We start from the raw sequence: 23098 nt of genomic DNA, 5'->3' as shown, positions 1-23098 counted from the left end.
AGTGAGAAAGTTTAGCAGTTGGCAGTTCCGAGTTATTCCCCACTTCTTTAAAGATGGTGAACTCATGACGTTATCATATGTCGCCAATCACAAGTTTTGTGTCAAAGTTTAAGTCAGTATAGTTTGACGTATAAAAATAACTGTTATACTCAGTGGAGGAGTAGAAATTTTCAAGCTTATTATGCAGTTTTCTCCATGCCCATCCTCTTCTGTCCTAGGCCCAAATATCCTCCTTAACACATTTTCTCAAACATCTGTAGTCTATATTCCTCCCTGAGAGTGGGAGATTATGTTCTTGGAAATCAAATGGGATGACAGAATATTTTGAACCGACAAGTAGCAAGCATTTCTGGAATCTAGTCTCCTAATTTCTTCGTGAATGTCATTTTGATTTGTTATTGTTCCCAAATATATGAATTTTGTCACATTCAAAGGGTTAACTGCAAAAGCAGACTTCCTGTGGGCATGGGGGTGTGTCACAGGCCAGAATGGGGCACATGGCTGTTGCTAAACTTCTGAGTAGTAGAGGTATGTGACTTTCAATCGGGACAGTCTTTTCTTTCATCTGGGTTATATTTCATATTATTTTAATGTAACTCTGCAAGAACCTTTTTTCTAGTGAATTCACACTGCTTTACAGGACTTTGAATACAAAACACAAAATCCTATCAGAGTGTGCAGAATTGTCCTTCTACCCTGTGTGAATCATCTGAATTATAAAATAATAAGACCACAGTATTTCGGAAGCTGAATTCTGCTCAAATATTCCTGTAAAGAAGAGGGAGGATATATACATCCTTTGTGCTAGTCTGGAGCAGTTCTTAGACAACAGGGTCAACAGATAGGATTTCTGTTTCCTTTCCCTTTTATACCTTATGACAGATGCAGAATAATAATTTTACATATTTTAGTGCACCGTCATCAGAAACCTTCAGACTTTGTTTAGATTTTAGATTTTGAATTCATACCTTGTATAGCTGTGTGGATTCTCAAGAAAAATTGTTCTTGTCGGGTTACATTAACTGAAAAATTGATAACCTGATTTTAAGCATGCAAGAGAATGTCATAATTTTTAAACACAATGTCATACAAAAAACAAGGACAGTTAATAAATTCAGATATATGTCCCTTTATCACCATCCCCATCACTTTGTAACATCTTTAATCACTCATGTTCTTTGTATACCCTGTTCATATGTTATGTTTTAGGGGTGACATCTGAAAGCTGGATAGCCTGGGAACTTATTGATGCTGTGGAGCAGAGCCAAGGCAAGAAGGCTGGCAAACCTGGTGAGTATATAGTGGCGATAAAGATGTTGGCAGTGGAAATTGGAGCTGGTTTAATATGACCTGTACTATTTGCATTATTATGCATTCTTTGCCAAATGTGTATAAAATGCACATTTATTGTTTTTCTCTTTGCAAGTTGCAGCTTAGAACGTACATGTTATATCATTAAAAGTAACCCCAAACTTGTACTGTTTCATTTTCTAAAATAATTATGAACAATATGGTGGATACTGAAACTAGTGAGGTGGGACAAACTCTAGCACTACATAGTGTGGGGCCCTGGAAAGATGGTAAAGTTTAAGAAAGTATGCAACTTTTGTTAAGGTATGTGAGATTATAGTTTCCTATGGCAGTGAAGATGATAGTTTTGTCCTTTTGTGTTGTGACATTGTGCAGACTTGTAGATAGACACCTTTAAGTCCACATGGCATCTCAACCCAGAATAACATAATCATTGCTTTGTTAATGTGATTTTTCTATAGAATGTAAAGCAACAATATGACAGTTTTGCAAGCACTGACTTCAGCTGTAAATTTGACTGTGATAACTAATGAACCATTGTAGCTGGGCAAATAAAATTTAGTACAGAGCTAAATTATAAATGTACATATAAATTACATGAAATGATGTGGGATTTGACGTTTTCACAGCGGTGAGTCTGAAGATTGTGGTCTTCTGGGTTATTGCACCAGACTACATGGCACAATAACCCAGAAGATAGCAATCTAAATGAAATGATGTTTGTAAGTCAATAATTACAGACATTTTGGCAAAATGTTGAGGTTACATTTGAGAAATTTGATACAGAGCGTGCATGTAATAAGTTCTTTTTTCCCTCAAAAGTACTAACATTTTGTGATATATTTACAGTTGCAAGTGATAACTAAAGCATTTAACCTTAGTTGGCATTGATCATGTGACCATCTGTGCATGAGACCACAGCACCAACTCATGAGCTGCATTACATTATAGGAGATGGTGCACAGAGATAATAGTTGCAGTTGAATATTGCAACTTTATTCTGTTGGATTACCTATTCATACTTGACTCAGTAATTAATTCTTTAGATTTAAAGTTCATTTAAATAATGCTTAAAAATTCAATTCCTACTGCAAAGAAACCAATTTATCACTATTACAAAGATCTGTTGCTTGTTGTTGTATACGGAAATTGTCACTGTGTAATCTGAGGATAATACAAAACCCATAAATGTACTCTGTGGGTAAAATGGAGAATTAATGAACATTAAAGGATGCGATACACACAATTATGACTCAGCCTTAAAAGGATAAGTATTAATTCTTGAAGGCTGTTTGTCAGAGCAATGACTACAAGACTAAATTGTTAACTGACTTAACTGCAATACAATATGGAGACTTACAATAAAAAGCCAAAACAATACCAAAAATATCAAACCATTGCTAGGACACTCAGGATGCCAAGGTGCAGAAAGAATGAATGCTGAAACTCTGTGTACTCTGCACATTTCCAGTCTCCTTTATGACTAATAAAAAGTCATACATCAGAGATCTGTTGATCAAGTTGCAGAGTTTTGATTGTATTTCTGTTTTCTGAACTGGAGTGCCTCTTCCCTGGTTTCAGTGGGTTATGGCACTTGATGGTGATGCACCACTTGCAGCTTTTGTCTCCCCCAATTTTAATCAGCAGTAGTGCTCAGAGGTCTGAATGTGGAACATTTGAAAGATCTCTGATACCTTATAAGTACATCTTTTCACAAACACATCTGTCAAGGCAGTCTGTAGAGAAAAGTCTTTGGGTTCAGGTTTTGGATTCATGCCCATGTTGAGAGTTACATCATGAAATGCTTTGAGGTCTGTCAGGGTCTCATGTTTCTCAGATTCTCCTTTTTAAACTGTGCATTCTAATTTTGCCTTTCTGAATTGATTTGGTTCATTAATAATTTATGATGTTGCCCTTGGTGGACCAGTGGTTAGCATGCTTGCCACTGGACCCAAGGTTCGTAGGTTCACACCTGGCTGAGGTCAATGAATTTTTAAGGGTGATAAAAATCCAAAGCACAATTTCCTTCAGAGGGGAAGTAAAGCTGGTGGTCCCATGTCGTAGATTTACGGCATGTAAAAGAACCTTATGAGCATGATACAAGATATTTCGTAAGCAAAATTCAACAGCCATTTCTCACCCATATCTCTCCTCATTCTCTACTAGATGGCTCTAGCAAACAAATCAGGATTGAGTAGAAATTGTGCAGAAGCAGTGGGCTTGTCACTCACTACTCAAATGCACCCTAGAAGACTAATAAGGACTAGAGCAACTATCTCGGAATGGGTCAGTAGGCACATTCCTTGTAGTAGTTGATGAATAATTTATGATTTCAAATACTCTGACAAGAATTCCATAAAGATTATGATGGGGAAGAATGTAACTTGGCCACTGGAAGCTTGAAATCCTTTGTTAATGCATGTGATTTGAAAGGTTTTAGTCAGAATTATCATTTATCTTTCTTCATACGAGCAGCTCTTCCATTCTTATTTTTATGAATGCTGGCTTCACTCACATCATACATGCCATGGAGGCAATTGGAGCATAGGAGGTATAGCTGCTGCTACTCCTTGACCTCACCAGTAGATGGGGGTGAGTGGTCAGCATTATGACACCCCAGCTGTGCTTTACACTTAAAGAAGGGACTTGTGGTACCTATTAGGCAGGGGCACCAGAGCTCGTCTGCACACAGAGGCCAAAAGAAAAATTCTTTGCCCCTGCTGAGGATTGATGCCCAGGCATTGTCAATAGTCAGACAGAACACTGACTGAGCTACCCTGCCTCTTCATCACTCTCATTATCAGTATTATATTTATATTCATATTATGAAGCAGATTTAGATCAACAGTTATCAGTTTATTGATCATCAGTTCTTACTGTTATTTTTTTTTATCTTCATTCTTACAACCTTTCTGTGTTTGCATTATTTATTTAATTTAACTGTGCATATAGCAGAGAGATTATTCAGAAGGCAGTAATTCTGATACAGTGGTTCTCAACCTTTTGGTTCTTGCAGTGTACTTGGGATACACTAGATTGAAAATTGAGAACTAAAATTTACAAGAGTACACCATTTTTAAGTAATGTAAAATTATCATAAACCAAAGATGATAAACTTTAACTTATTAATAAATTATACTTAATTACAAATAACAATGTGACACACACATTTCATTTTTTAATTTGCATATTTAGTAATTTTATACAACTTTTCTTGTATTCAGATCCTTGCATCTCACTTGGTAAAAGCTCATGGCACACCAGTTGTGAACCACTGATCTGATACATGAAGTTCACTAAACATATAAACAGGTGAAACAACTGACATCAGATACAGTCCTTGTAGGAAAAGTATTGAATTCACGCACAATTCCCCTCTCCTACAAGTTGCTGTGATGCAGGGTGTGACTATCTTTCCCCTGTGCTCAGACGTCAGTATCATAGATCCATGTCTGTCCTGAATATTAGTTTGTGTACCATGCATGGGTATGAGATATTAATGTTTTTAGGTGCATTTACAGCACTGAATACTGCTGGAGATGCACACATAAATGCATGTTCTTTAAAATGTCTGTTTTTGCTTGTCAGTTTTCATCCAAAATTCTAGTTTAACTTCCAATATCAAATTTCATTATACTATGTTTTTAGAGTTCTGGAGTTACAACATGCAGAAGACAGATACCATGAACCTGGTTGCTGATGAGGTAACTGCTAGTTTCCTAACCCAACCTAACAACAATGTGTTGTTCCATAGTGCTGCAGCAAAACTGTGATGTGGGAGAAATCCATTCTTTGTCACTTTTGGCCAATTTTTTCTGTGTTTCTTTCTCAATGTGTTATCCCTAGCATAGCTGCAACCATCTATGCTGATGAATTTGGTTTTTGACCATGTTTTGATATACATTATGGAGATTGGTTTTGGCTGGTTCTGTAACGTTCTGTGGACATGCTTTTCCCAGGTGGCTGCCATCATGCCAAAGACAACATGAACAGATGGCACAGTGCAAACAAATGGACCAAAGAATAATAATGAAATCATTCTGGACTGACATCTTTTCAGAATTTAGTTACATTGGTTAATGTTAGACTTGGCATTAGCCATATATTGTTTTCTAATTTTTATTATTATTATTATTATTATTATTAAGTGTTCTGTCTTACGACAGGTCCATTGCTCTGCCCAAAAAGAGCTCACCAGTTGTCCCTATTCTCGGCTTCTCGCTTTAATTCCTGGAACGTCATCTTCTTTCCTTGTTTAAGGTCGTCGGTTAGCTGTATCAGTCTTCTTCCCAGTCCTCGCTTTCCTTCAACCTGGCCTTCGATGATATCACTCAGTAACCCATTCCTTCTCATAATATGTCCCAGCCAGTTAGCTTTCCTTCGTGTAATCGCCTGCAGAATGTTTCTTTGCTCGTTGACTCTCCTCAATACTTCTTCGTTGGTCACTCGATCCGTCCACCTGATCTTCTCTATTCTTCTCCAACACCACATTTCAAAACTCTCCAGGTATTTCTGTTCCTTCTTCCTGAGTGTCCAAGTCTCTGCTCCATACAGCGCGACACTCCATACGTAACACTTCACTAGTTTCTTCTTCATCTCCAAGCCCAACTTGCTAGTGAGAAGTATCCTCTTCTTGATGAAAGCTGCCTTGGCCATGGCTATCCTTGCTTTTACTTCCTTGGTGCATAGGGCGTCCGTCGTGACTATGCTTCCCAAGTACTTGAAATGCTCCACATTCTCCATCTGAAAAAGAGAGTGATTCCACATCACTTAATAAAAGTAATAATGGATATCTACAACAAAAATAAAATAATTATAAAATACAATTCCAAATTATCGAGACCAGCAGAGATTAACAGAGGAGTGCGCCAAGGATGTCCCCTTTTACCTACGCTCTTTAACATTAACATGAATGAAATAATAACAAAGTCGCAAAACGAAGAAATATCAGGTATTCCACTATCTAGAAACACAGAACTTTATACTTTATTATTTGCAGATGACCAGGTGATAATACCAGATACAGAGGATAATTTACAGAAAGCTACATTTAGATTAAATAAAGTTATAAAATAATATGGATTAGCTATCTCAGTAAAGAAAACAAAATCAATGACATTTAAAGGACCGAATCCATTAAGAAGTAAAATAGTAATCAACAACCAAATAATAGAACAAGTGAGTACTTTCAACTATTTAGGAAATTTGATTTCATATGAGGAAGAAAAAGATATGTCACAAATTAAACAATTATTTGAAAATAACAGGCATAATAAACAATGTGTTTAAACCGCAGAAACTTTAAAGAAAACCAGATTGAAATTATACAACACACTAGTTCTCCCTACTCTTTTATACGATAGTGAAAATTGGACAATCAGAGCAGCAGATACATGAAGAATAAGAGCAGCAGAAATGAAATACATTAGAAAAACAGCAGGTTACAATAGAATGGATTATAAAACTAATACATAAATTGTAGAGGAGTTGAAAATAGTTCCAGTATTAGAAAAAATAGAAAATAATAAAACAAAATGGTTTGAACATGTAGACCGAATGGCAAGAAGCGGGCTACCCAAAATTTTAAGAAATCATGTACCAAAAGGAAGAAGTCGGGGAAGACCTCTGAAGAGGCTTTTGGAAAAGTGAAGTCGGAACAGGCCAACAAATGGCCTAACTCCATGAAAGCTACATGATGATGATGATGAAGTTGTGATGTCATCTGTTTAAGTTGTGTTTTTCTTGAGTTTTGTCAGTGTACACTGTATGGACTAAGTATATCACAGAACACATATTTGATATGAGTCTGAAACCAGTTCTAATATATTTCCGTTCATTTTGTAGTAAGCTTTACATTGAGGTGACAAGTGCATGTGTTTATAAATACAAACAAATCCTGCATTTTGTCATGCTTGGAGTTAAGAGCAGGGGAATATGAGCAGAGTTGTCTCAAATATGTTCTACTACCTCATGAAGTTATGAATTCAAGCAATACATTCAACATATTCAAAACAATTAAAATAAAATTTTTTGAAATAATTTAGACAACCCAATAGACTTTATTTTAAGTTACACAACAGTTACTTCTATAACTAAGTGTTTTTGAGAAAATTATGAAAATGATAAAGCTTTTTGTGTACAGATAATTGTATAGTGATTCATCTCAGAAAATGTTGTTTCATGTCATCTTCATCAAAATTAGGGTACATAATAGACTGATTCTGAACAAAATCAAAAATTTTCCATAAGTTTTAGAATCACGCCTAATACCAAGTTTCATTCAAATTTTGCTAAGTAGAGCCTGCTTTCAGAGAACAGACATCAACAGACGGATGGACAAAAACTCTACATTTTATATACTGTGCATAGAATGCATATAAAAATGACCTGCAAAACTTAGTTATTATAAGGATTGTATGAATATCATTTGTAGTAACTGTGATAATGCAGAAAGTTGCATCTCCACAAAGTGTCTTACCTGTAAAGGAATATTTTTTGATTTTTTATCATTCAGAAGAAACAGAGTTTGAAACCCTACTATCAAATGGCATGTATCAATCTGCCACAGGTTTCAGTTACAGGCACCAATGTTATAGCTGTGAAGTGCAACTTCAGTAATTCTGGTGATTCTGGAAGAAGAGTTCTGGTGATTCTTTGTGCATCTCTGTAACATGATGTCTTATGGTGAGAGGCTATGAAAATAAGGCCCTTTGCTTTAATATATGCTTACTACATTATAATTTGTATATGGATAGATGTATTGAATGAAAGTGTAGAGGTTCTTCTAGGATATTGTTTCTTTTTGTTTGTTACTCATTAATTTGTGATATTATTGGATGCTATAAAATAGGTTTATGAAATGTGTATATAATGCACAGTCCAAGCGGTCAAGGACAGTTAACGAACTCATCAGTATTCAAGAATTATTATATTTCTCAATTTCATTTTGATATTTAGTTAGCGAACATTAACTTGAATGAATGGAAAAGACAGCTATAGAATTTAAATACCTGCAGGTTTTATAATTTAGCTTTTACTGGCTTAAAAATGAAATTCTTAACATTTTTTTTATTTGCCAGAGCTGAAGTTTTTAGGATTCTGTTTCAGGCTTGAATAAAACACAATAAATTTAAGCTATTGTACATGCAGGTCAGGACATGCCATTTGATTCAATTGTGACACAGTGACTAAGCTATGCTTAAAGGAAGAATGGATGTAAGGGAAAAGTGCAGGACATTGCTTGCTTTCAACTGACCAAAGTTTACAAGATGTTGTCTGAGGAGTTATGCCTCATAAGTAGAAGGGACTGGCTGAAATCTGCCAGTAATTGGTGAGGGATTTGAAACCAAACCAAAAACTGAAAAGGGTATTTTAGAAGTTGTGGTTCTGCAAGATTTTTAAAATTACACACACTTCACTGCCAGTTAGTAAACAGAGCAGATATGTCTTCATAAATCAATCATATTTATAACTAGGAAAGGATTTTATAACCAACTTTAATAAATTAAATTATATAAATATTTCATAAACAGCAAACTGAGGCAAGCAGTTTAAAATTTGGGTCAGGTTAATTTCAGATGTTTGACGTTGCAGCACATAAATCATTATGAACATTTATTTGTATTTCTGACAAATTATGAGAGTGTATTATGTGGTGATATGTAAGACTTCTAGTGGTGATAATTAACAGGCTAGTATATCGAGCTGTAAAAGACATTCTAATAACAAACCTGGTTATAATTCATTACTGACCACTCATGATACTTCTACTTCTCTTCAATGCCCCATTCATCTCTGAAAAAGCAGGTCCATGATTGACTATAAGTAACCTACCCCTGTAATATAATTTACATGAGATTCAAACTGACAACAACCAAGGAAATATCAGTCCAAATTGTTTTAATTCCTAAGGAAACAGTACAAAAATGTTCTTTTGTATATTTAACAACTAAAATACTCCATAGGGCACAGTCATTGAGACATTTAAATAATATTATGACTTGTATTTGTATAACATGTATTGTATTATTATGACTTATTCTACATCCTATTGTCATCTGACTAACTTATGGATCCATGGAATGTAATAAAGATGTATGTATGTATATAAGCTGATCACATGACCAGCTAGTCAAGGTATTCTCTTCTCTTTATGGAAATGATTCATTGTCTAGTTTGCAACAGCTCATAGACAAGCTCTACCCTGCACCAGATCAGTCCAATTCACATTTTAATATTGACCTATACTACCACCTGTGCCAAGATCCTGTAGGTCTGAAAGCTTTATAACCAATATTTTGTAAGCACTTTTGTTTCCCGCAGGCATTCTCTGTGTCCTGCCAATCATAACCTTGATTAGGGTGGAGATTTTCACGCAAATTTGCTAACTCCCCTGTAATTTCATCTCTTTAAAATGCAAACATTCTCCCTCATTCTCTTTCTCAAATCTCTCAGCCTCTGTTTCGCCTGTATGAGAGTCAAAGTTTCACTCTTATACGAAACAACAGTTAAAATTATAGTGTTTTATAGTCTAATCTTTGTGTCTTTAATTGGAAAAATGAGCCCATGGGGTAGAACTATCTAAAAAAATATACAAGCATCTCTTCTGCTCATCTTGGTGAGTTCGTGTTATAATGCCCGGGTTACACATCCGCATCAGTTGAGCGTCGCTCATTTTGTGAATGCATCCATTCTATGGAATTGGTGTAGTGAAGTTCGTTTTTAAGAATGATTTCACAATTAATTTACAATGGACTCTTCTGCAAAAGTAAGAAATAATCGACTGGGTACTGTAAAAAGACGGAACTCGTATCAGATCCTTAAATGTGTCTACATTTGTTTCTCTTTGGTTGGCACAATATTGTTTCTCTTTGGTTGGCACGATATTCTTTGACTCTTACTCGTAGCTACAAAATTCCATGAGGCAGCAGTTGACTTAGCAGTGTGGTGTTGGAAGTGCAGATTTTTAAATTGTCGGTAGTTTTCATTGTACTAAAACGTGGCAACTGTGACAAATTACTGATGTAGTGATTGTGTATATTTATTGTCGTAGTTTATTTTATTACGAACGCTATTAATGTCAGTTGAGAATTTGGGTAACTAAATCGTGTTTGCGCAGTCGCATACTGCCATAAATTCCCTTTGTCTTCATTTGTGGCGTATAAGATACCAGGGGCTTGCAATATGCGTTATGGCAACACAATATAAAACATTTTTACTTAAAAGGTTATTTATGCTAGTGAATATTGAGCCAGGGTTAGAAAACGATGATATACACATAACATTCTTGAACAGTCGGCACAGTGAAGACGCGTTGGAATACAGCTTTGATGTGTAAACTCAGTGACATACATAGTGCGTTCAGAGACATCAATGAGAACGATATACGGTTTGGTAGCTGTTGTTGCCTGGTAGTGGGAACGAATAGTTTAAATAAATTTTACATTAATCGTTTTCAACAACGGACATAATCATCTCTATACCGAACATTTTCACAGAGACTTGAATGTAGGATGGTTATCCTGTTTGTGTAATTTACTTTTCGAAACAACTTTGTCTTGGAGCCATTCTTCTATTGTGATTTTCCGAGCAGTGGAGACCACGTTAAAAAGATGAAAAAAAGTAGTATAATAATGGAGAATATTATAAGTTTCTAAAAATAGAGAACAGCCAAAGGAAAGAAGAAACTTATGTTCACCTTTCTGGTCTTGAAATATGCCACCAGCAGCACGAAACACAGGTAGTTAGTGTGTGTGAAGATAAGTTAACAGTGTGGTCAGGAAACACATTTCCAGGCAGACTGCTTATAAATGTTCATCTTTCATAATTTACTGGTCATCATCAGTTGCATGACATCTTGCACTACTAGGTCCTGTTTAGTTTTTTCTTTCTACTCGTTTCCTTCATAAGTTCTAAATTCTAATGTACCTCTCTGTACATATTGTGTGTAAAGTGCAGAAGAAGGCCAATGTTTTTTCTTTCGGTATTGTATTCTTAGTGTAGCTCTGTCAGTATGGTGACTGGCAATGGACTGGACGAGGAGGGGTCGATCCCAAAGGGGGGTAGAGGATTTATTGTCTAGCCTCTGCCTCCAGACTGGGTCTGGGCTACCCATCCTCATATCCAATGGGTACCGGGGTCGTTTCCCGGGGGTAAAGCATGGCCATGGTGTGATGCTGACTACTCACCCCCATCTAGTTCTAAGGTCAAGAATGAGTTAGTAGCTATACCTCCTCAACCCAAATACCTACAAGGCATGTAGTGGGAAAGCTTTACTCTTAGTACTAATGTTGGAAATAGATTAAATTGATAGGGATTGAAAGCAGAAAGTTTGCCTAGGGTGTCAGACACCTTCATGCCATACCTTTGCACATAAGCAACATGGTAGATTCTCATTCATAATCATAATTGAAGGAACAGCTACAGTTAAAATTTATTAGGGTTAGTGGTATTTGATTTAATGAATACAGTAGTAAATATGACAGCTTAGTTGGGGTGATATGTGGCAGAAAAGTAAAATACTGAAACTACATTTCACTGTCACAATAAGAATGCAAGATGTCTCATATTTTGTCCCCTCTGTGCAAGGAATTTAGGGACAATAGCATTAAAAGGGATCATAGAGAAATGGATACTGAAGGCAAAAGGTGAATGGAAGTTGCCCAGGACTGTGTCCAGTGGTGGTCTTCACTTTTAGACATGATCAGCTTTTGTCCTGTTACCATACACTGATCTCGTTTTAGGAGCTAAAACGAGGAGCTGAGAATAGAGAAAACTGGAGAGCTCTTTTTGGGCAGAGCAATGTACCTGTCGTCAGACAGAACACTGAATAATAATAATAACCATACACTTCCTAGTTGTTTCATGTCTCGCATTCATGTCATAGTTACTCAAAGTTTTTTTTCTATCAACAGGGTGATCATGAGTATATGCAGTGTGGCACAAGCTTTTATATGGCTCTGGAGATAATCATCGACAAAGGCTACAGCAATGTAAGTGTCTTATTCCATAAGAGCATGTTATTAATGATCTGTTGGTTTTATGTAACTCAACAAAAGTGATTAATGTAAACTAACAAGAAAACACATTATAATAATCTGAGGTTTATGAACCACAAGTAGTAAGGGAGTTTATAACAACTCATGCACAAACTAGTCAGTTTACATTGCAGGAGACAAAACCATTCAAGTGACTGTGGTGCAGTCACTAGCCTGGCATGATGACATACATATTTTTAATATAATGGAATTTGAAAGCCAAGTACTATACATGCACTGATGTTAAAAATAAGTGTTGTTTAGACTTTGTCTCTTATCTTACTCAACATGGAAGTAGCGTTAATTGTCTACTTGTGTCACATTACAAAAAAAAAATTGTATTAGCCTTCAGCAAATTGCATGCTTCAAGGGTATGGAAATCCATCATATCTCTGAACACATCCAAGTTACCAGTGCAGTATTGCTAGCTTTGCTACATTGAGAGTTCTTGGCTGTCTTCACCTGCCTGGGCTTCAGTCTTCAATGTTACAATGTTGTGCAGTTTTGCTGTTACCTTATAGCGCACAGTTTGGTGGTGGCTGCTTTAAAAACGAAATGTTCCACGTGTACACATGAAATGTATTCCATTTAATGTAATATTGCTCACCTTCTAAAAGGCATGGGAATGTCTTTGTGTTGGTTATTTAATCAAGTTCTTTGACTTACATTTTACAGATGTTCAATGTTGAGTGGCCTGGCACATAACATAATTGTCTTCAGTTTCGGCACACACATTAAGCAATTCGAGGGGAGTGTAGCCAATTCTCCTACGAATTTCTGGCAAAGTGGATGACAGTGTTGGCACATTCACAGCATCCTTGATGTACCCACAAAAGAAATCTTGAAGGGGAGGAAGGTCATGCACACAAGGTGGCCAAGTCATAGCTCCACCCTTGACAATAAATGTCTCTGGAAACTTGCAGTTAAGACATCTCTCACTTCCTTCTGAAAATGTGGAAGCGTTCTGTCTTGCTGAAACAGCATGTCAACAGGACACTCTTCTAAAATAGGTATGAGGAATTCTTCTTCTTCAGATGCCATTATAACAACTGTGAATGTAGTGCTTCTGGTGCAAAGATATTAAAACTAAAGCAGCACAAATTATGAACTTCATCATATAACCTACTCAAATGCATTTAGTTTTTATTCCCCTACCTCTAGGTTCATGTGCATTATTACACTGAAATGGTATACACTTCACATGCACACACTGTATGTAAGCAGGTCTTGAATTGAAAAAATGAGAAACTTTTGCTAGAACTTGTTGCAGTAAAAGGTATTGTTGACTCACAGCAGTTCAGAAAATATGGACTAAACATGTAGTTGCTTTCTCCACAAAATCACAGAAAAGCTCCTCTTTGCTTTACAACTTTTGTCTATGCACTTGTGTAGCATTTAGGGGAATCACTGAATGGGTGTTAATGGCATTTGTTAATTTTCTTGACTTCACTGCTGATGTAATTTAATGTAAAAAGAAGTGATAGTGTAATGTCAATTATAAACGATGGTTCTTCTTCATTTTGCTCTGCAGTCCTTTGTGGACCCTGCCCTCCTTCAAAATCTTCCTGCATTGCTCCTTATTCGATGCCTTCCATCTCCAGCTTTAATTCCCAGATTATTCAAGTCTTCCTCTGTGCAGTTGTGTTGTAAACAGTGGTTAATAAAGTGATTCTTTTGATTCTGATTGAGCACTCAGAGGAAAACCATGAGGAAATTCAGCACAATCTCTGGCTGGTTAGGAGTCAAACTGATACCTACATGAAATAGATTAATGAAGAAAAAGCATTATCAAACTTAGGAATGCTCCATATTAACCTGGAGGCAATAAATGAACAATCAATTCATTCTGGCCACAAATTTTGCAAGTATTACCTATAATTTGAATTGTTGCAGGAAGTGAATTGTTGGAGTGTCGGCATTACAGCATTTGAAATGATGATCAGGCACAAACCCTTTCAGTATGATGGAACTGGAATTGATGCAGCACTCTATTGGTAAATATTTAGCATTTTGAAAGAGATCTGATGTATGTGTTCTCCGGGAATATAATTTTCCTCTGAACAAATTTCTATACAAATTTGTTCATGGTTAACTCCTGACTGTCTGTTTTAATGGCAGTAATGTAGGTGTATGCATTTGAAACATTTGGAGAAATAACTTAGGCCAGTAGTCCCTAACCTTTTTGTGCCTATGAGCACATTTGAGAATTTATGAGATCGTGGTGGGCACCAACCAATTAACAAAGCCAGATTTTCTTTTCTGTGGACAAATAAGATATGGACACCAAATAATACACAAAATGACGTTTAATGATACAAGAAACCACGCAATCAAAAATAGTTTTATAAGTACAATTATTATTACTCAAGTGGGAAGTTAGTGTGATGTTTGGCGCTGCATTTTATCAGCCAGTTTTTCAAATTTGGGAGTGTAGGATGATGTTGCTGCTTGCAAACAATCGTCAAGATGGGCATCAGTAAGTTGAGATCTTTGCTTTTATTTTATAATATTCGTGGTTGAACGGCCTTCATAATTCAGTATAACCTCTTTTTGTATCAACACGGGCACCCAAAAAAAGCCTTGGCACTGACTTAGGCAAAGAAACAGATTGGAAATACAAACTTGACCACTCATTAATTATGCAAGTTTCTGCAGGGCAGCAACTGAATGTAAGGACAAAGAAGTAAAGGGTTCCAAAAGCTGGAAAACTTAAAATGTTTAACATGGACCATCTTTCTTACCGATTCTATGACATACCTAGGAGATTTTTATGTGAATTAGACATTGACCAGCCCACTTACAGCAACTTTGGGTGGCATTAAAAACATTAATTGTGGATGCATGTTCAATGAGTACTCTCTTTTTATGCCAAGTACAAGAATGAACATTTCCCTTACAGCAACATTTTGCATCATATGTCAGACATTCCACCATGGTTCTTGGACAATGAGTAGATTTTCTCGGAAAAATGTTGAAGAAGGATCCAAAAATTTGTTTAGATGGGGGGAAAAGGTGGAGCAGAGATTATGAAGAAACAATTTTTCGACGTACTTCTTTTACCATACCGTTCATCATATAATAATGTGCTATATTACACATGTTTCAGTTCTAGATTGTGTCTTATTCATGTAATGTACTGTGAAAATCAACTACAGTGGGAAGACCAATAAAGTTTTATATTTTTGAGATTGTTTGTAGATAATAAGATTCTTTAAATCTTCAGTAAGCAAGAATTGTGATTTACATCACCAGCAGAGCAACTTGTTTGTGACAAATATCATAGGCCTAACAACTGTACATAGTAACATCACGGTCATAGGTTCACAAATACCGTACATAACATACTGCTGTCAGATCGAAGGATGGTCTCACAGTACATTCCATAAATTTGTCAACAACTTTTTTCAAACCTTGAAGGCATGTTTAAGTGTCAAACGTCTCTCCCTGTAAATGCAGTATTGTTAAATAAATTAAGGTACGGACCAAAATTATAACCAAGTGAAGGCACGTGTTTCAAAAGTACTTGCATTTTCTGCGCAGCTGAAGTGTTTTTTAAATTGAGGTGTTCTGACTTCTACTCTGTCATGATTTACTCTGCAATAAACATACTTCTAATAAGTGTGCTTTATTCTGCAGGGAATAAACTGGGATTAAGTGCATAGAAGACAACTGATGGTGCCACATCCGGTAGTTTTCGAGTGTGAGGAGCTCAATTCCATTGAAGGACATTTTGGATTGAACGAGGTTACATTTGTGTGGCAACAACAATGAGGTCAGAAAAAGTTCTTTTTCTTGTGTTTTAATATGTGGCGCATAGCAACAGGGTTTATTTCTAGTGCAAGGTGTTGTAAGCTGAGGGCAGTAATACTTTGAAGGTCTTAATGTAATTAAGATTGTTGTGGTTGTCCTTATGCCTCAGTTGGGATTTTTTTCACTGTAACTGAGATAATGCAAACAGTGGGATTAAATATTCATACTGCCATTACTCAAGATGAGAGTTGTCAGCCTTTGGAAACGTGTGTTATGACTAGGAAACAGCCAACCTGGTCTGAAATAATGGAATTGCTTACTTGTTACTGAAAACACCCATAATCTGCACTCAATGAAAAATTATTAGGCGCTGTTTTAAAGAAACAGAGTATAACTTACACATCTGGCGCAACTATAAGAATGATTTTTATGCATCAAAGCAGTGAAAAATGTTTGTTTACATGATATGGGTCTGAAAAAGTCTCTGTTTTTGAGCTACAGTAGTCTTTTCATTTCCGGAATTTTTTCCTGGTTTTGAAAATTTTATAGCAAGTGCTCGGATGTCCTCTGTGACTTTCTATTTGTCTGCGTAGACTGTATATTATAGCCAAAGATGTAGGAAATTTAATTTACTTAAAGAAGATTGACACAATGCATATATCACATAATATTGTAAATGCCAAACTTATTTAAGCAACTGTTACCTTAGCATGGATTTTATAGGACAACCTCTGAATGATGATTGTTGTTTATCACCATATTTGGCAATAGACTTCATCATTGAAGATTTCTGTCTTCTGGGTTGTTTTGCTGTGTAGTATGGTAGATGTTTACTAACGTTCCAGAGGTCGTACTGCCTCTTGTCATCAGGGCGATTGGGTGGATGGGGCTAGGTTTATAGGAGCCGGACCGTGAATGGAGTAGCCTGCCCCAGCCAATGGGAGCAGGTGTCAAATCAGGCATGGGTGGGGACCCATAGGAGCGCATGGGCGTGTGTGAGAGGGAGAGAGAGAGAGAGAGAGAGGTTGAAGTACAGCCCTTGTGAGGGTCCTGGGATGTGCGTCTGGTGGGACATCAGGAGTTGGGTGGATTGTGATCAGGGCCCTGAAAAGGGGCCAGGTTAGTGGTCTGGGTGGGGCAGGTGGTGTCTCTCGAATGCTTTCGGAGCCCTCGAAGAGTGTGAATGAGGGGCTTCCATGACTGGCTCAGGTGAAGTCCATCTTCCCTGTTGAAGTTATTGGGATATAATTCAATCTCGATGACTTCCCTGATTATCCGATCCATGTAGCTGTTTTTTTGTCGAGAGGATAGAAGTATCCCTGAGCTGTATGTAGTGTCCCAGGTTGAAGCAATGTTCAGCAACTGCAGATTTCTCAGGTTTTTATTCTGAAAGGTCTTGTCGAATACTCTTTCTGTGTCTAAGAACAATGCCACCGTATCTCTGTTATAGTTGAAACCGTGAAAAATTGATTCTATATTTCTTATCAAGGTGATTGTTGTTGAATGTCCTTACTAAAGCCATATTGGTCATTTCTGATAACGTGGAACTCCTTAAGTTGCAAATGTAGCCTATGTGATTTTCTCAAAAACTTTATCTACAGAAATTAATAAACTTATTGGCCTGTAATTCAGTGGGGAGGCGTGACTTTTTTTTTCGGTTTCTGGAGCATAATAACTTCAAACTCTTTTCACTAGGTAGGGAAATAATTTAATGCAACTGACTTGTAATAAATCTGAGGACTGGCCATGGTAGGTGTTCCGTGTTCTATGTTCTGAATCCCATCAGGGTCAGGAGCCTTGCGTGGTTTGAGGTGGTGGATAATCTGTTCAATTTCAGATTGATTTGTAGGCCTTACCGAGGCCTGCTGAAGTTGGTTTAGACACTCAGTTACTGCCTGCTCTGTGCTGTCGGTAAAGTTTGTGTCTACGTCTCGGTTTGTTCGGAATATTTTTATTAAGGTATCCGCAAACATATTCACCTTTTCTTGATTTCTTAATGCAATTTTACCATTGTTTTTTGGAGGTGGGATTTTATAGTCCATGTTTGTAAAGCTTTTGGTCATCCTCTGAGTATCTTTTGTGTTGGTAGTATCTAGGGTTTGGTGTTTTTTTCTGCCAGGTGTTCAATACTTGTTGTTTAATAGCTGTTTCAAGGTGTTAATGAGAGGACGAAGACTGATGTCGTGAGTTCTTTGTCACAGAGTTCTCAGTTTGTTTCTTTTTAGAATGAGAATCTGACTGGAGGCTGCAATTTGCATTGACTTGAAAATTTTACTTCAAAGCAAAATAGAATATAGCATGGTTTTATTTATAATGTCTGTGAGGTGTTTAACAGCTGTATGAAATCACTGTTTGAGCTGTTCCTTCTAAACACTGCGTATTTAAGTTGTCTGCAATGTAATTTTGGAAAAGATTCCTGTCGGCCTCGATATAGATGAATGCTTGTTTTATTTTGTCTGCTTCTAGTAGACCATGTATATGAAAAAGGACTGGGTTGTGGTGAGGTGTTGAGAGACTGCTTTGTGTGCATAGTAAATGGCTGGAAAGTACATTCCTGATGATAGCGAAATCTATATCCACATGAGCAAGTTTAGTAGTAGTAGTTCCTGTAACTCCCAGGTGGAGCATGGGACCTCCTTTCGGAGCTTTCATAGTCTTCAAAGCATGCATTTAAGAGCAGTGAGTGACTAGCCCACTGACTGTACGATTTCCACTCACCCCTGATTTGACTGCCAGAGCCATCTAACAGTGAAGCAGTGAATCAGGAGAGACTTGGGTGAGAAATGGCATCCTCGCAAGGTTCTTTTACTTGTCGTAAATCTACGACATGGGACCGCCGGCTTTACTTCCACTCCGAAGGAAGTTGCGCTACGGATATTTATCACCCTTAACCATATACTGCTGTTGTGCTGTTCCGGCGGTAGTATTTTTTAAATGCCCGTTTAAATTTTGCTGTAAAATACGTTTTTTTCCATAACTTTTGAACTATATGAGATATAATTATGAATTTTTCACTGAAATCCTCTTAAAAGATGGTTTTGTAATCTTACCTTATAAGATGAGCACTCTGTGTGTGACCAATGGGAGCAAGTGGATCAGAAGTTGAGTTTTGTGTGGTAGTCTTTGAAACAGCCATCCATACACAACCCTGCCTCACACTCACTACACCAATAAGTCGAATCTTTCCTTCTCCCGCGTTTCCTGCACACCACACATCTTCTTTGAGGTGTTGCCTTCCTTCCGGTGGCAGGAATACGCTCCGGAAAATGTCTTTCTATCAGTCTTTTAGGTGGCGGCTCAATTGTCGGACGGCCGTGTACAGGATGAGGAACACCAGGACCGCGTTTTTCTACGAGGCCTTGGGCTAATGAAAGTCTGAATTTCAAGGTGTCTAAGGTTTTGGTATGTGGAACAGACCGGTAATGACCATTGCGTTATGTATCGATACATTCAGCAGTCTCTTGAACAATGTCATGTACCACTTTGTTCCTCGTTTTCGTTCCAGCAAGTACGGCTGGAGCATCTGATCTTTCAGATCAACTCCCAGCATGTGTTTATTGTAGTCAAGAACTACCAGAGGCTTTTTCTCTTCTCGCTTGGCTCTGTTGACAGTCACACACATATCATCCTTGTGGTATGTAGAAATCATCAGCATCAGATAACACACGACTGCTTGAAGGGTTCTCCATTGCAAAACTGAGGCCAGTCATTTATTTTTAGACTCCCAGGTAGTCGCTCAAGGGATACTCAACAGGGTTGCCGGATCTTCACACACAGAAAACTTTCCACAACAGAGTACTACAAACCTCATTGCGCTGGCATTAATCGTTACAAAGTTATGAGCTGAAGAAATTAGGCTTAAAGCCGGACGTAATATTACGCCCGGCCGCAATCCCGAGAATTTAAATGCCAGACGTAATTTTACGCCCCTCGACGGTGAGGAGTTAAAAGTCCATCTACCTCAGCCGGGATTGAACCCGCGAACCTTGGGTCCAGTGGCGAGCACGCTAACCATTAGTCCACTGAGGGCGACACATGAGCAAGGTTATTGTCTGGGAAATGTGTGGGTTGGGTTGGATACCCTGTGTCCTAAAAAGGAGATTTCTTGCACAGCAAACGCCACTTTAGAGGGGTTAAGACTGAGACCAGCTTTTTGAAAACTACGCTCAGACGTGCTTGCTGGAGCTCTAGCTAGGCGTGTCAAATTCTATTGGTATCTTCACACGCGGTGTGGTCTGTAGACTGTCTTCTTTCCTTTTGAGTCATCGTCAGCAAAGTTAAAGAAGTATGAGGGAGATCGTGCATCTGCAAGCCGGCCAGTGTAGTAACCAGATTGGGGCTAAGTTCTGGGAAGTTATATCTGATGAACATGGCATTGATGATACTGGCACTTACAGTGGCACCTCAGATCTTCACCTGGAAAGAATTAGTGTTTACTAAAATGAGGCATCTGTTGCAACTTCTTCAACAGGTGGCAAGAATGGTCCACGTACCATTTTACTGGATCTAGAGCGAGGCACAATGGATGCAGCTCGTGCTGATCCATATGGAAAGTTGTTCCGCCCTGATAACTTTGTGTTTGGACAAAGTGGAAGCGTGCTGGGTACATACCATTGAGGTCCGTGGATCGAAACCACGGTCTGCTGCCATTTTCACAGCTTTTGTCCCAACAGGCAGACCACCCGCACAGGGCAGAACACCAACGAATGAAATAAAAATTTAGATATGAAAGCCAAAAAGGAATTTGTTATGAGTTACCAGTGAAACCCTGTACCAAAGTGAACTCCCAGTCAGGACACACCATCTGAAGGAGCGCAAGGTAAAGGTAAAGGGGTGGGGGAAACAACTGCGCGTGGTCAACAGGGCACGTTTAGTAGAAACAAATAGTTCCTTTGCTGAAACCTCTTGGTTACGGCTATCCATGGCACAATGGGCTTGTTATTTATCAGTCTAAACTCATAACTCATACAATTGCCTGGTCTGAAAGATTGAGGAGGTCCATACTTCAACAAAAAATCAAGAATAGAGTTTATTTACATTCCATAGATCCTTAGGACTAAACCAAAGGATGTAGAACTTGTCATTTCATACAATGTACATAAACTTCAGTTTCTGTAATACAAGTATGAAAAATAATTTTACAAATTAATAAACATAAACCTCAGAATTTTAAATAGAAATACAAAACTTACTTTACATGTAGATTATAGATATACATAAAGCTAAAAAAATTTCAGCAAAGATGAAATCATCTACAGAATAGAAAGAGTGAGTGAAGAGGTAATCTTTCAATGCAGGCTTGAATACTTTTATATCATAATTTAGACTTTTGTTTTTTTCCCAACCCTGGTTATTTACAATCTGTCCTACATGGACATTCTATAAATCTTCTGATATTGTCTAATGACGTGCAGAATACATGTCCAGTGACAATCTTCCTTAAAAATTAACTTACCAGTAGGTTATGATAAGAGCTGCACATTTTGTGCTTTCCACTAGTTTGTGTTTTGTGTTTCCCCCCTTCACTAAGTGTGACTCAGCGCGGTGTCCTCACCATTCTTCGAATGATATCTTCATCTGCTAAATCTTGTCGTTTTCTCAGTGTTCGGAATCTTTCTGTGCCGATTCCGGGTGGTAATTTGCGCCGAACATTTCGGTTGTCTATCCACATTTGAGGAATGACCCAACTGTTCTCACTTGTGTCTTGTAGACAGCCTCACTTCGCATGTCGTTGAGTTGCAGTTGTTCCGTCTCCTGGTTCTGTATATGTTTGAAACCCGAACATGAATGCAGCACCCATGACTGCGGTGGAACTCTCGGCAGCGCTTGTTGCTTGAACTGGCTGTTTGGTCCATCTCTTGTGTAGATCTTCTCCTTCTGTTGATCGCATAATAACAACCTGCGTCTCGCCTTCTGATGCTGTTTGTTGTGCGAAACACTTTTCCATTTCTGAAAGTCTCAAATTGTCTTATTATATCAGATAGGGATTTAATATATTTTATATTGAAATGCCGTAGCAGTTATTCCTTGTCCTGCAAGTCTCTGTTTAATTTCAGGACATCTTATTCCAATTGGTCGAAAAGTACCAACTAGGATTTTTGTCAATTGTGACCCTACTGGTAATTGAGCTCTAAAATTTGGAACTGGCTCATTCGCCTCTTGACAAAGGGACATCACCATGTCACCGGCGATTCCCAGAGAAGGTACTTCCTCAAATAAATTGTGAGTGTTCTCTGTGATCTCTCTGGCATGGTATCCTCCCATGCCTCCTGGTAAGTCTGGTATTTGCAGATCTGTCCATCCATCCATCCATCCATCCATCCAATGGCTCTACAGCCCATATCGGGCCTTGGCCTCCTCAATTTTCTACCTCCAAGAAGATCTATTATTTGCAGCCATTTTCCAATTTCAACATTGGATCAGACCGGCAGCATCCCGTCTCACAGCATCTTCCTATCTTTCTCTAGGTCTTCCCACCGTTCTTGTCCCTTCATACTTAGCATTTAGGACTTTCTTGGGGGTTCTTGTGCCATGCATCCTTTCAATATGCCCCACCCATTGTAGTCTTTTTAATTTAATGCACCTTACAAGATCAGGGTCTTTATATAGCGCGTATAACTCCTGGTTATATCTTACCCTCCACTGGTCATTGTCTTTAACTGGGCCACAAATCCTTCTTAGTATTTTCCTTTCAAACACTCTTAGGGCATTTTCCAATTTCTGGGACAGCACCCAGTTTTCACAGCCAGATGTAAGGACACTGCGAATTAAGGTTTTATACAGCAGTATCTTCGTTTTTCTGTGTATATCTCCGCTTTTCATCACTGCCACTAATGAAAAGTAGGCCTTATTGGTCACATTAGCCTTCTTTGGATCTCTCTATTTTCATCATTATTACTGGTAATGCATGTGCCCAAGTATACAAAACTATCCACCACCTCAATATTATGATTTTGGATTACCAATTGTTGGTCTACTCTGTTCTGCTTACGTGTTTGGAG

At 37.8% G+C, this 23098-nt stretch overlaps 3 protein-coding genes and 1 long non-coding RNA gene across 6 annotated transcripts in view; 3 read left to right on the top strand and 1 right to left on the bottom strand.

Moving 5' to 3' along the window:
- LOC147872172 (ribosomal protein S6 kinase beta-like) overlaps positions 1-23098 on the top strand; it is a 353544-nt gene that overhangs the window by 55179 nt on the left and 275267 nt on the right. The window lies entirely within an intron of this gene.
- On the top strand, positions 10-7825 carry LOC147872182 (NADPH:adrenodoxin oxidoreductase, mitochondrial-like). 3 transcript variants are annotated; one of them, XM_087358862.1, is made up of 3 exons: positions 10-528; positions 1210-1290; positions 6311-7825. In XM_087358862.1, the coding sequence occupies exons 1-3, from the start codon at positions 489-491 to the stop codon at positions 6385-6387; spliced, it is 198 nt and encodes a 65-aa protein (XP_087214988.1). In that variant the 5' UTR covers positions 10-488; the 3' UTR covers positions 6388-7825. The 3 variants fall into 3 exon arrangements, with proteins under 3 accessions (XP_087214988.1, XP_087214989.1, XP_087214987.1); XM_087358863.1 differs by lacking the exon at positions 6311-7825 and adding an exon at positions 5271-5338; XM_087358861.1 differs by lacking the exon at positions 6311-7825 and adding an exon at positions 4960-5084.
- Positions 5503-7880, bottom strand: LOC147872181 (uncharacterized). Its single transcript, XM_087358857.1, has 2 exons — positions 7790-7880; positions 5503-6054 (listed from the first exon to the last, which is right to left on the bottom strand). The coding sequence occupies exon 2, from the start codon at positions 6052-6054 to the stop codon at positions 5503-5505; it is 552 nt and encodes a 183-aa protein (XP_087214983.1). The 5' UTR covers positions 7790-7880.
- On the top strand, positions 10226-19198 carry LOC110831742 (uncharacterized). Its single transcript, XR_002543688.2, has 5 exons — positions 10226-11050; positions 12225-12302; positions 13023-13357; positions 14241-14341; positions 15984-19198. It is a non-coding gene; the product is annotated as an uncharacterized LOC110831742 (long non-coding RNA).

The sequence above is a fragment of the Zootermopsis nevadensis genome, unplaced genomic scaffold (assembly GCF_977971745.1).
Source record: "Zootermopsis nevadensis isolate Lab colony 2312 unplaced genomic scaffold, Znev_1.0 Znev_ptg000030l, whole genome shotgun sequence".
Taxonomy (NCBI): Eukaryota; Metazoa; Arthropoda; class Insecta; order Blattodea; family Termopsidae; genus Zootermopsis; species Zootermopsis nevadensis.
The sequence above is the reverse complement of the archived record's forward strand: the minus strand, read 5'-3'. Positions and strand labels throughout refer to the sequence as shown.

Excerpts from the sequence above, each read along its gene's own strand:
- LOC147872182 (XM_087358861.1), top strand. The coding sequence starts at position 489 with ATGGGGCACATGGCTGTTGCTAAACTTCTGAGTAGTAGAG. Across the intron at positions 529-1,209 it reads TAAACTTCTGAGTAGTAGAG|GGGTGACATCTGAAAGCTGG; the intron begins GTATGTGACTTT and ends GTTATGTTTTAG. Across the intron at positions 1,291-4,959 it reads CAAGAAGGCTGGCAAACCTG|AGTTCTGGAGTTACAACATG; the intron begins GTGAGTATATAG and ends CTATGTTTTTAG.
- LOC147872181 (XM_087358857.1), bottom strand. The coding sequence starts at position 6,054 with ATGGAGAATGTGGAGCATTTCAAGTACTTGGGAAGCATAGTCACGACG.